At 42.2% G+C, this 14,901-nt stretch overlaps 1 protein-coding gene across 1 annotated transcript in view; it reads left to right on the top strand.

The window, feature by feature from the left end:
* Positions 1-1,849: 1,849 nt before the first annotated feature.
* Positions 1,850-14,901, top strand: part of si:dkey-220o5.5 (actin filament-associated protein 1-like 1) — an 82,673-nt gene continuing 69,621 nt past the window's right edge. Inside the window, exon 1 of the mRNA XM_056278207.1 lies at positions 1,850-1,981. Coding sequence (XP_056134182.1) covers positions 1,966-1,981 — 16 coding nt within the window. The 5' untranslated portion in view covers positions 1,850-1,965. The remainder of the gene's footprint in view (positions 1,982-14,901) is intronic.

Raw genomic sequence — 14,901 nt, 5'->3', positions numbered from 1 at the left:
GTATGCCTGCAGCAGGTGGGACCGCGGTCCTATCTCGTCAACGTGGAGGGAACCACGTACCGTCGCAACAGGGTTGATCTCCGACCAGCGGAGGTTGCCCCTCCACAGCCATCAGCCCACACAGAACGGCCACTGGAGCAGCCTGTGGGCGCGTGTGCAGCTGAAGGGGGCCATGTGGGCGGGGGCAGCATGGAGGAAGTCGTCAGCAGCCCTGTAATGTCTCCAAGGTCGTCAGCCCCGAGGTCGCCGCCATCTCCCCCACAGGCTGTGACCACACCATGCCGTGAGTTACAGGGCCGGGCCTTCTCCCGGAGCGGGAGGCAGATTAAGCCTCCAGAAAGACTTGACCTCTAGGTCATACACTGTACTGAGATTGACACACACACGCTCACACGCACACACACACACACACACACACTGGACTGTGGACATTAAAAAAAAAAAAAACGAAACAAAAACTGTGATGTTCACTTCTAATGTTCTTATTCAGTGGTCTTGTGGATGTTCTGATGCTACCATTTTGTCGTTATTGTTCTGCAGAGGTTTTGGTTGATATTGACTTGCTGTTCCCTCTTGATGCACTATTTCCAATGCACTACTTTAATATTGGGATATGAGCACTAATGTTCTAATGGCTAATACTATCCATTATATTACTTAGTATTGTATTCTACGAAAGGAAGGGAGATGTTGTAGGGTAATGTTGTGCAGCCAACAGCTCCCCCTGGGGGCACTGATGGATGTATACTTGCCCTGTGTAACATGCCTCAGTTCTGTTATGGGCACAGCCGGTGAATACATGTTACTAAGCGACACAGCCCGACTCTGTCTGTTATTCATATGCACCTACACTTGCAACACAAACTGTCTCTCAGTCTGTCATTGTCTGTCAGTATGCCATTCTGTCTGTCTCTCAGTCTGTCACTCTGTTGTCTTTATTTCCGTCACTCTGTCTCACTCATTCTGTTACTCTGTCTGTCTCTCAGTCTTTCTCTCTCTGTCTTTCAGTCTGTCACTCTGTCTGTCTCTCTCTCAATCTGTCACTCTGTTTCTCTCTGTCTGTCACTCTGTCTTTTGCTCAGTTTTTCACTTTGTCTGTCTCTCTCAGTCTGTCACTCTGTTTCTCTGTCTGTCACTGTTTCGCTCTCTCTCAGTCTGTCACTGTCTTTCGCTCAGTTTGTCACTTTGTCTGACTCTCTCAGTCTGTCACTCTGTCTCTCATTCTGTCACTCTGTCACTCTGTCACTCTGTCTCTCAGTCTGTCACTCTGTTTCTCTCGCAGTCTGTCACTCTGTTTCTCTCTCTCTCAGTCTGTCACTCTGTCTCTCAGTCTGTCACTCTGTTTCTCTCTCAGTCTGTCACTCTGTTTCTCTCTCTCTCAGTCTGTCACTCTGTCTTTCGCTGAGTTTGTCATTTTGTCTGACTCTCAGTCTGTCACTCTGTCTCTCATTCTGTCACTCTGTTTCTCTCAGTCTGTCACTCTGTCTCTCATTCTGTCACTCTGTTTCTCTCTCAGTCTGTCACTCTGTTTCTCTCTCTCAGTCTGTCACTCTGTCTTTCGCTCAGTTTGTCACTTTGTCTGACTCTCTCAGTCTGTCACTCTGTCAGTCTCTCACTCTGTCTTCCAGTCTATCAATCTCATTCTGCTTCTCTGTCTGTCTCTCTACCCCTCCCCACCACACACACACACACACACACACACACACGAGCTCTGTCCCACTCTGTCGTGTGACTATGCAATAAAGGGGGCGGGGCTCCTGCTACTCGTACCGATGCAGCGCTCAGGGGGCGGGGCTTCTTGCAGCGCTCGGAGAGACCCGGCGTCAGTGTTCTTTCAGCAGGACTCACACAGCAGCAGACATGTGAGAAGTGAGAGGAAGCAGAAGAAATGAGATTTTTTTCTCTTGTATTTTTGTCTGTTTTTTCTCTGACTGGTGGATTTGAAGGGAAGCTGTGGATGCAGTGATGGAGAAACAGAAAGGTATTTATTTTCTCAGCAAACTAAAATGAAAAAGAAGAAACACTTGAAGAGGCAAAGGGGAAGTAATTGTTTATCACAGGGTTTTGTTATGTTTTGATAGGTTTTATCGGTTTTAGCTGTTCCATTGAATCAAGCCAAGATGGTTTGGCTCAGAAAACTCAGAAAACAAAAAACATCAGTTTTAGTGTGAAACAGCTCTTAAAAATCCAGAAAGTATACACGTTTTCATTGACAAGAAATAACAAAAACTTGATTATATGGCGTTGAATTGTGGAAGGGAAAACTGGGCGTTGTGATGAAGTCTCACAGAAAAAGTGATGATGAAGCGGACGCCTGTTTCTAGATGTCACTGAAATGCCCCTAAGTAACTCTACACATGAGAAAATTACCATATATGATGGAATAAAATAAAAGAAATAGTACAATGTGTTGACAGTGTGTGTTATGGTTGACAAAACCGTGTAGACTGCCTTGATGGATAAGATAACACCATTCTGGAGTCGTTACACAGCTGTGTCCAGCATGGTGCACTATGAAGACCACCACTGTGTCCAGCATGGTGCAGTATGAAGACCACCACTGTGTCCAGTATGGTGCAGTATGAAGACCACTACTGTGTCCAGCATGGTGCAGTAGGATGACTACCACTGCGTCCAGTATGGTGCAGTATGAAGACCACTACTGTGTCCAGCATGGTGCAGTAGGATGACTACCACTGTGTCCAGCATGGTTTAGTATGAAGACCACTACTGTGTCCAGCATGGTTTAGTATGAAGACCACCACTGTGTCCAGCATGATGCAGTATGAAGACCACCGCCATGTCCAGCATGGTGCAATATGAAGGCCACTACTGTGTCCAGCATGGTGCAGTAGGAAGACTACCACTGTGTCCAGCATGGTGCAGTATGAAGATTACCACTGTGTCCAGCATGATGCAGTATGACGACAACCACCATTTCCAGCATGGTGCAGTATGAGGACTACCACCGTATCCAGCATGGTGCAGTATGAGGACTACCACCGTGTCCAGCATGGTGCAGTATGAGGACTACCACTGTGTCCAGCATGGTGCAGTATGAGGACTACCACTGTGTCCAGCATGGTGCAGTATGAGGACTACCACTGTGTCCAGGTGGACTCATGAGGGAGGCTGGTTTCACCGCCGTCTGTCTATCTGCCTTCATCATGGCACAGGAATGTGATGTGTGTTTACAAAGGGAGAATGGCCATCGGAAATACCCTGCTCTCTTCCTCTGCCAAAGGTCCACAGGGACAGATAATATACCGCTCACTGTGACGTCTGGAAACTGGAGGCATGCTGACCATTATGCTAACATTGTGCTAACACTATGCTAGCATCATGTTAGAATAATGTTAGCACAATGCTAGCATAATGTTAGCATAATGTTAGCATAACGTTAACTAACCTATGAAACAGGGACATGGAGAGTCTGAAAGCATACCTTAAACATTTTAACAGTTTCTCTCTCTCTCGCTTTCTCTCTCTCTCTCTCTCTCTCTCTCTCTCTCTCTCTCTCTCTCTCTCTCTCTCTCTCTCTCTCACACACACACACACACACACTGCAGAGGAGGGCAAATGGAACACTAATCACTGGGAAATAAATTCAAGTTGCCATCTACCTATCTATCTATCTATCTATCTATCTATCTATCTATCTATCTATCTATCTATCTATCTATCTATCTATCTATCTATCTATCTATCTATCTATCTATCTATCTATCTATCCATCTATCTATCTATCTATCTATCTATCTATCTATCTATCTATCTGTCTATCTGTCTGTCTGTCTGTCTGTCTGTCTGTCTGTCTTATTTTTCCTGTCCCAGTGATGTTTATTGTTTATCCATACATACGTAGTAAATATGATATACAAACTGTGACACACCATAAAACACACATTACATATTGTAACATTGAGTAAGATGTTAGCATATGAATCCTGTGTGCATACACACTGTACCATACTTCACTGTACAATACTTCCCTAAAATATACTTCGGTAACACTTTAGTATGGGGAACATAAAAAACTTAATTACTAGTGAATTAGTAATGATCAAGATGTCACTTTAGTATGGGGAACATATTCTAAGTAACAAAAACAATGTACAGTAATTTAACACTATGAACACTTGTAGTTGTGTGTTTTGTTATGTAAGAACAGACCATATTCATTAAGTGTTAGTAAGGGAGAATAACTCTTCTTGTGGTACTACCACCTTATAAAGTCCATACTAAGCAAAGCATATTGAGATGGTACTACTAATAAGCTATAATTCTGAGGTTATAGAGGGAAAACTCATAGTTAATGGCTTACTGGTTGTATAATAAGGCCATGCAGAATAAGGCATTAATGAGTACGTAATAATGACCAATTAAGAGCCAATATGTAGCTAATTTGCATGCTAATAAGCACATAATTAATGGTGACTACGTTCCCCATACTAAAGTGTTACCTATACTTCATTATATCATACTTCATTATAACATACTTCACTATAACAACCTTCACTATAACCTACATAACTACAACATACTTCACTGTAACATACTTAAAGATATCATATTTCAATACAACATACTTCACTGTAACATACTTCAGTATAACATAATTCACTATATCATACTTCACTATACCATACTTCACTATATCATACTTCACTATAACATACTTCACCCTACCATACGTCACTATATCATACTTCACTATGCCATACTTCACTATATCATACTTCACTATATCATACCTCACTATATCATACATCACTATATCATACCTCACTATATCATACTTCACTATACAATACCTCACTATATCATACTTCACTATATCATACTTCACTATGCCATACTTCACTATACCATACTTCGCCATATCATACTTCACTATGCCATACTTCACTATACCATACTTCGCCATATCATACTTCAATATAACATACTTCACTATATCATACTTCACTATACCATACTTCATTATAACATACTTCACTATAACATACTTCACTATATCATACTATACCATGCTTCACTATACCATACTTCATTATAATAAATGTAACTATAATATATTTCACTATATCATACTTCATTATATCATACTTCACTACAACATGCTTCACTGTAACATGCTTAATTATATCTTATTTCACTACAACATACTTCACTATAACATACTTCACTATAACATACTTCACTATATCATACTTCACTATAACATACTTCACTATACCATACTTCACTATAACATACTTCACTATATCATACTTCACTATAAAATACTTCATTATAACATACTTCACTATAACAAACGTAACTATAACATATTTCACTATATCATACCTCATTATATCATACTTCACTACAACATACTTCACTGTAACATACTTCAGTATAACATAATTCACTATATAGTACTTCACTATAGCATACTTCACTATATCATACTTCACTATAACATATTTCACCCTACCATACTTCACTATAACATACTTCACTATACCATACTTCACTATACCATACTTCATTATAATAAATATAACTATAACATACTTCACTATATCATACTTCACTATAACATACTTCATTATAACATACTGCACTATAACATACTTCACTATATCATACTTCACTACAACATACTTCATTATAACATACTGCACTATAACATACTTCACTATATCATACTTCACTACAACATACTTCATTATATCATACTTCACTATATCATACTTCACTATATCATACTTCAATCTAACATACTTCACTATATCATACTTCACTATACCATACTTCACTATACCATACTTCACTATAACATACTTCACTATATCATACTTCACTCTAACATACTTCACTATAACATACTTCACTATATCATACTTCACTATAACATACTTCACTATACCATACTTCACTATAACTTCACTGTAAGGAAAGCAGGGTCACTTCCTGTCAGTATGACATACCGACAGGAAGTGACCCTGTTTTCATACTTTAAAAGAAAAAAGATAAATAAAATGTATTAAATCAAAACAAACAATCCTGCGAAAAAACATCTGAAGTACAGCAGCTCATCATGCTGTGTGTTTACTGTGACGCTCTGTGTGAGTGTGTGAGTGAGTGTGTGTGTGTGTGTGTGTGTGTGTGTGTGTGTGTGTGTGTGTGTGTGTGTGTGTGTTAGAGAGTCTATGTGCACTGCAGCATCAAAGCCAGAAACAGGATGTAATGTTGATGGTCAGATAGCAGCTCTCATTTGATACATCAACAACCTATACCACACACATTTACACACACACACACACACACACACACACACACACACACACACACACACACACACACACACACACACACACACACACACACACACACACACACACACTGAGAGACAAATACAGAGACGTTCAGAGAGAAAAGATCACAAAGTGGTGATGTAAACACTGTTCAACATGATGCTGGTGTTGAGCAGGACGGACAGACATGGTGTTGAGCAGGAAAGACAGACGTGGTGTTGAGCAGGACAGACCGAAATGGTGTTGAGCAGGACAGATAGACATGGTGTTGAGCAGGCCAGATAGACATGTTATTGAGCAGGACAGACAGTCATGGGTTTGAGCAGGACAGATAGATATGGTGTTGAGCAGGAAGACAGACATGGTGTTGACTAGGATAGATAGACATGTTGTTGAGCAGAACAGACAGACATGGTGTTGATGAGGATAGACAGACATGGTGTTGAGCAGAACAGATAGACATGGTGTTGATAAGGATAGACAGACATGGTGTTGAGCAGAACAGACAGACATGGTGTTGATAAGGATAGACAGACATGGTGTTGATAAGGATAGACAGACATGGTTTTGAGCAAGACAGACAGACGTGTTGTTGAGCAGGACATACAGACATGGTGTTGGTAAGGATAGACAGACATGTTGTTGAGCAGGACAGATAGACATGGTTTTGAGCAAGACAGACAGACGTGTTGTTGAGCAGGACAGACAGACATGGTGTTGAGCAGGACAGATAGACATTGTGTTGAGCAGGACAGACAGACATGGTGTTGAGCAGGACAGATAGACATTGTGTTGAGCAGGACAGACAGACATGGTGTTGAGCAGGACAGATAGACATTGTGTTGAGCAGGACAGACAGACATGGTGTTGAGCAGGACAGATAGACATGTTGTTGAGCAGGACAGACAGTCATGGTGTTGAGCAGGACAGATAGACATTGTGTTGAGCAGGACAGACATACATGGTGTTGAGCAGGACAGATAGACATCGTATTGAGCAGGACAGACAGACATGGTGTTGAGCAGGACACATAGACATGGTTTTGAGCAAGACAGACAGACGTGTTGTTGAGCAGGACAGACAGACATGGTGTTGAGCAGGACAGACAGACATGGTGTTGAGCAGGACAGATAGACATGGTTTGAGCAGGACAGACAGACATGGTGTTGAGAAGGACAAATAGACATGTTGTTGAGCGGAACAGACAGACATGGCGTTGATCAGGATAGACAGACATGGTGTTGAGCAGGACAGAAAGATATGGTGTTGAGCAGGACAGATAGACATGATGTTGAGCAGAACAGACAGACATGGTGTTGAGCAGGACAGACAGACATGGTGTTGAACAGGACAGACAGACATGGTGTTGAGCTTGACAGATAGACATGATGTTGAGCAGGACAGATAGACATGATGTTGAGCAGGACAGACAGACATGGTGTTGAGTAGGACAGACAGGAGTGTTGTTCAGTAGGACAGACACACATGGTGTTGAGCAGGATGGACAGGAGTGTTATTGAGCAGGACAAACAGAAATGTTGTTGAGTAGGACAGATAGACATGGTGTTGAGCAGGACAGACGGGAGTGTTGTTCAGTAGGACAGACAGACATGTTGTTGAGCAGGACAGACAGATGTGTTGTTGAGCAGGACAGGTAGACATGTCTGTCCTGTGTAGCAATATGTCTGTCCTGCTCAATAACACTCCTGTCTGTCCTACTCAACACCATGTCTGTCTGTCCTGCTCAACAACATGTCTATCTGTCCTGCTCAACACCATGTCTGTCTGTCCTGCTCAACAACACGTCTGTCTGTCCTGCTCAACACAATGTTTATCTTGCCTGCTCAACACCATGTCTGTCTGTCCTGCTAAACAACATGTCTTTCTGTCCTGCTCAACACCATGTCTGTCTGTCCTGCTCAACAACATGTCTGTCTGTCCTGCTCAACACCATGTCTGTCTGTCCTGCTAAACAACACGTCTGTCGGTCCTGCTCAAAACCATGTCTATCTGTCCTGCTCAACAACACGTCTATCTGTCCTGCTCAACACCATGTCTGTCTGCAGGCATTATTAGCTGTAGTCCTGTGTACCTGCAGGATGCTTTTACAAGATTCAGTGTGTGCATTTTCAGTTGGATGTTGTTCCCATTGTTCAAAGTTTAGGTTTTTTTGTGGGCCCCACACTTCACTTCCGTAGAGCAGAATAGCTTCTATAATTGATAGAAGTAATTTGAGCCAAATTAAACTTGGAATCTGAATGTGAATTTGTCTTTTGATTGCATGAAATGCCCTGCGTGCTTTCTCTCTCAGTTCCTTGACTGCTGGGTTGAAATGATATTTATTTTTCTGACATCTGGATCTTTTCTGAAATATCATTGTTTTGGTCTTTTTTATGTTCATTGCCAGGGCCCAGGTCTGACAGTGACATTCAAGTATGTTCAAACTCTGTTGAAGTCCATCTTTTATTGGACGTAACAGTATTAAATCATCTGCGTACAGCAGGGTTTGATCTCAGAGTTGTGAAGTGTAAGACCAGGTGCTGTGGACTGTTCTGACATGGTGGCCAATTCATTAATATAAATGTTGAACAGGGCAGGTGATAAACAGCAGCCTTGTCTCACCCCACATTCTTGAGAAATAAATGGTTCTCTTCAATTCAATTCAATTCAGTTTATTGTCATTAACAACAATGTGCAGGCACATGTTAAAAATAAAATGAGGGCTGTGGCTTCACCAAACAGTGCAAGACCGACACAGACAAACACAGCAAACACAGTATAAGATATACACACATGAAGACCACACACAGTATAAGATATACACACATGAAGACCAAACACAATATAAGATATACACACATGAAGACCAAACACAATATAAGATATACACACATGAAGACCAAAAGCTAAAAATAAGTTAAAAGAGAGCTGGAGTACAAAATATTTAAAATATCTACAGACATTCAGTGGGTAGCCAGGTTCAGGTGGGCAACAGCTTGTGGAAAGAAGCTGTTTTTGAGCCTGGTAGTGTGGGCTCCGTGGCTCCTGTAGCGCCTCCCAGAGCGCAGGGGGGAGAACAGTCCATGGTTGGGGTGGGTGGGATCTCTGCTGATGCTCAGACCCCTTCGAAGGCAGCGTTTGTGATAAATGTCTTGTATGGCTGGGAGCTGGGTACCAGTGATATGCTGGGCCACCTTGACGACCCGCTGCAGAGCTTTCTGGTCTACTGAGGTGCAGTTGCCGTACCACACTGAGATGCAGATGGTCAGGATGCTCTCTATGGTGCACTGGTAGAAATTGGTGGGAATTTTGGGGGGTGACGGGCGCTCCTCAGCCTCCTCAGGAGATGCAGGTGTTGTTGGGCCTTTTACACAAGGGCCTGGGTGTTTAAAGTCCACGAAAGGTCCTTGCTGATGTGGACTCCAAGGAATTTAAAGCTGTAAACACGCTCCACTTCCACCCCATTGATGTGTATGGGGGAGTGGCTGCAGCTTCTAGACCTTCTGAAGTCCACAATCAGCTCCTTCATCTTCTTGTGTACAATCTTGATGCTGCACATGTTGTTTGTATACATGTATTTTATCAAGTGGTATGTTTTACCTCCTATGCTACTTTGAAGTAGTTTGTAAAGGCCATGGTTCTCTACTGGAAAATGGTGGATTGCTTCCTCCGGGTTGGGGACGAGTTGTTGCCCCAAGTGAAGGAGTTCAAGTATCTCGGGGTCTTGTTCAGGAGTGAGGGTAGGATGGAGCAGGAGATGGGCAGGTGGACTGGTGCAGCATCAGCAGTAATGCGGACTTGTACCGGACCATTGTGGTGAAGAGGGAGCTGAGTCAGAAGGCAAAGCTCTCAATTTACCAGTCAATCTTCGTTCTAACCCTCACCTATGGTCATGAGCTTTGGGCAGTGACCGAAAGGATACAAGCGGCTTAAATGAGTTTCCTCCGTAGGGTGTCTGGGCGCAGCCTTCGAGATATGGTGAGGAGCTTGGACATCCAAAGGGAGCTCGGAGTAGAGCCGCTGCTCCTTTGTGTTGAAAGGAGCCAGTTGAGGTGGTTTGGGCATCTGATTAGGATGTGTCATGGGCACCTTCCTTTGGAGGTTTCCGGGCATGTCCAAGACCCCGGGGTGGACCCAGAACTCGCTGAAGGGACTACATGTCCAGTCTGGCCTGGGAACGCCTTTGGATCCCCCATCAGGGGCTGGAGGACTTTGATGGCGAGAGGGGCGTCTGGAGTGCCCTACTCAACTTGCTGCCACCGCGACCCAACCCTTGCAAAGCGGCTGATGATGAGATGAAATGAAATGAAATGAGATGACATGAGATGAGATGAGATGAGTTTGTTTATGACTTGTTCCGTTGTTCTACTGAAGCCATCTCGAGAGCTTGTATAAATGAGTTTACTAATGTTTAGAGATGAACTTGCATAAATCTGTCTTATTCCCAGTTAAACCTTGTATTCTGCCAGATCGTTATGGGATCCCAGTTTAGGAAATGGTGACTTACTTTGTTTGTAAGAATTCTGAACTACGACCTAAATCAAATTTTGATCCTATTATTGAAAAAACGAAATTGAAATTGAATTGGTGGTTAATGAGAGATACAGTTAAGGTCAAAATTATTAGTCCCCAAGGAACTATAGAACATTTCCCTAAAATTCTGCCCAATGTTTGCATCATTCATAAAACTTTCCATAGTAAAACAATGTTAAGGCCCCTATTTGGTACATTTTGGAATGTAAAATAAATCTTCAGGTTTGCTTTATACCAAATGTAGTGAAAATTGAGGTGGTCAAAATTATTAGCCCCCATGTGATTTTTTTGCTTTCAAACCACACCTGGGCAATCAGTCAGCATTGAACTTTACTTAAGGGAGTCCAATGAACAGGGTTAGTGGCACTTGAACACTTGATTGAGAGGGACTACTCTTAAATTGTTGGTAAGAAGTAATTTCATCATGCCAAAAACTAAAGAAATCAGTCTGGAACTCAGAAAGAAGATAGTGGACGCTCATCTTAAGGGGGAAGGATATACTGCCATTTCTAAGTGTTTCACAGTGTCTAGAACAGCTGTGCGTTGCATCATTGCAAAGCACAAGCAGACAAATTGTGTTAGAAACAAACCTGGGCCTGGTCGAAAGTGCAAGATTTCAAAAACTTTGGAGAGGAAAATAGTCAGAGATGTCAACAACAATCCCCGGATCTCTGCCAAGATGATTGTTGCTGAACTGGCCTCTTCTGGACTTGATGTTTCAAGGAAGACTGTTGTGAGGGCTCTTCATCGTGGTGGGCTGCGAGGTCATCATCCAAGAAAAACTCCATTGCTCACACAGCGGCACATCAGAGCCAGACTGATGTTTGCCTGTGAACATTTGAAACATGGGCGTGAGGTTTGGAAGTCTGTCCTTTGGTCTGGTGAGACTAAACTTGAGTTGTTTGGGCACATGGATGTTGCTTTTGTTTGGCGAAGGAAGGGAGAGGCCTTCAACCCTAAAAACACAGTTGCCACAGTTAAGCATGGTGGTGGGATCATAATGCTGTGGGGCTGTTTTGCTGCTTCAGGCACAGGGAACCTTGTTCGGGTGCATGGGATCATGAAGGAAGAAGATTATGTTGACATTTTGAAGGATAATGTAAAGAAATCTGCTGCCAGTCTAGCTTTAGGTCGCTGCTGGGTCTTCCAGCAAGACAATGACCCGAAGCATACAACCAAGTTGGTCCAAAACTTTTTTTTTTTAATTTTTATTTTTTATTGGTGAAAAACAAGCAAACAACAAATAATACTGGGAATACAAGTCACCATTTTTCATATTTCCTTTTCCCACCCCACCCAACCCCTGCATCTCAACAAAAGCACACAAGAAGAAGAAAAAAAAATGTATATATACATGTGTAAAAGGGGAAGACATTGTCTCCCCCCTAATAGCTAACATCACAAACAACCACAACAACAGCAATAATAACAACAATAATAAATGAGTGAATTAAATAAGCAAAGACAAAGTACAAAATACTTGTACATACATAAAAAATACATAACCAAAAAAAAAGGTATGGACAATTGGTAATACACCAAGTCAACATGACAATTTGCCCCCAAACGCCACCTGCACCCTGCGAGGCCACAGTCCAAGGTGTATGAACCCACACATTGTTATATTTACACACACACACACCAACATAAACGCATGCCCAATGCACCTACACTACCGTTCAAAAGTTTGGGATCACCCAAACAATTTTGTGTTTTCCATGAAAAGTCACACTTATTCACCACCATATGTTGTGAAATGAATAGAAAATAGAGTCAAGACATTGACAAGGTTAGAAATAATGATTTGTATTTGAAATAAGATTTTTTTTACATCAAATTTGCTTTCGTCAAAGAATCCTCCATTTGCAGCAATTACAGCATTGCAGACCTTTGGCATTCTAGCTGTTAATTTGTTGAGGTAATCTGGAGAAATTGCACCCCACGCTTCCAGAAGCAGCTCCCACAAGTTGGATTGGTTGGATGGGCACTTCTTTGAGCAGATTGAGTTTCTGGAGCATCACATTTGTGGGGTCAATTAAACGCTCAAAGTGGCCAGAAAAAGAGAACTTTCATCTGAAACTCGACAGTCTATTCTTGTTCTTAGAAATGAAGGCTATTCCATGCGAGAAATTGCTAAGAAATTGAAGATTTCCTACACCGGTGTGTACTACTCCCTTCAGAGGACAGCACAAACAGGCTCTAACCAGAGTAGAAAAAGAAGTGGGAGGCCGCGTTGCACAACTGAGCAAGAAGATAAGTACATTAGAGTCTCTAGTTTGAGAAACAGACGCCTCACAGGTCCCCAACTGGCATCTTCATTAAATAGTACCTGTTAGAGCCTGTTTGTGCTGTCCTCTGAAGGGAGTAGTACACACCGGTGTAGGAAATCTTCAATTTCCTAGCAATTTCTCGCATGGAATAGCCTTCATTTCTAAGAACAAGAATAGACTGTCGAGTTTCAGATGAAAGTTCTCTTTTTCTGGCCATTTTGAGCGTTTAATTGACCCCACAAATGTGATGCTCCAGAAACTCAATCTGCTCAAAGAAGTGCCCATCCAACCAATCCAACTTGTGGGAGCTGCTTCTGGAAGCGTGGGGTGCAATTTCTCCAGATTACCTCAACAAATTAACAGCTAGAATGCCAAAGGTCTGCAATGCTGTAATTGCTGCAAATGGAGGATTCTTTGACGAAAGCAAAGTTTGATGTAAAAAAAATCTTATTTCAAATACAAATCATTATTTCTAACCTTGTCAATGTCTTGACTCTATTTTCTATTCATTTCACAACATATGGTGGTGAATAAGTGTGACTTTTCATGGAAAACACGAAATTGTTTGGGTGATCCCAAACTTTTGAACGGTAGTGTATATATACACATTATACGTATGTGCATGCAAAGACATATCTCAGAACAGTACACCGTTGTCTAAACCAAATCACACATCCACTGCTCTAGTCCAATGGGATAGAGCACATCGTTTCAAAGTGAGAGATAAGAGGCTGCCAGTGTTTGTAAAATTTTTCAACTGAGCCCTGGACAGCAAATTTTATCTTTTCCAATTTCAGAAATGACATTAAGTCCCATAGCCAGGACATGTTTGAGGGGGATGAGCGATTTTTCCATAGGAGGAGAATACGGTGACGGGCAATTAAAGAGGCAAAGGAGATTACATTAATTTGTTTAGCAGTCATTTTAACTCCCTCCTCAGGGACACCAAAGTTGGCAATTTGAGGCGATGGGTCCAGATTCAATTCCAAAATCGCCGATATAAGGTTAAAGAAGGACCTCCAGTATTCCGTCAAACTTGGGCATAACCAGAACATATGAGTCAAGTCTGCTGGTGCTTGAGAGCATCTGTCACAAACATCAGAGAGGTTTGGGTAAATTTTTGATAATTTTGCTTTGCTAAAATGGATCCTATGAAGGACTTTGAACTGAATGAGACTAAGCCTCGCACAAGAGGAGGATGAGTGTATTGCACGTACTGCAGTGTCCCACCAATCATCGGACAGAGTGATACCTAGTTCAGTCTCCCAGCTTGTCTTGATCTTATGCAGAGCAGGGGGAGTCGTTGCTGATAAAAGATTGTATATAAAAGAAATATGGCCTTTTGACAAGTCAGTAACTGCAAGAAGATGGTCAATGCCCGAGGCCGGCAGAGCCTGTGGAAATGCTGGGGTGCTGGATTTGGCAAAGTTGCGAATTTGAAAATACCTAAACAGATGAGAATGTTCTAGTTTGAATGTGGAACGTAATTGTGCAAAGCTAGCAAACAGGCCATCAACATAAAGATCACCCAGGCAAGATAGGCCTTGTCTGCGCCAGACGGCAAATCTCGAATCAAACTTGGCTGGTTGAAAGAGTTGATTGTTGCAGATAGGTGTAGCTAAGGGCAGAGAAGTCCAGCTGAGCCGTTGCCTAATTTGTTCCCAGATTTTCAAAGTGGTAATTACTATGGGGCTAGAGGAGTGCTGTTTAGGCTTAAATGGAAGACTGCTACACACCAATGCTTTTAGGGATGAGGAATGACAAGAGTTAGCTTCTAACTGAATCCAATTATCATC

The sequence above is a fragment of the Lampris incognitus genome, chromosome 1 (assembly GCF_029633865.1).
Source record: "Lampris incognitus isolate fLamInc1 chromosome 1, fLamInc1.hap2, whole genome shotgun sequence".
NCBI lineage: Eukaryota > Metazoa > Chordata > Actinopteri > Lampriformes > Lampridae > Lampris > Lampris incognitus.
This window is presented reverse-complemented; position numbering and strand designations above follow the sequence as displayed.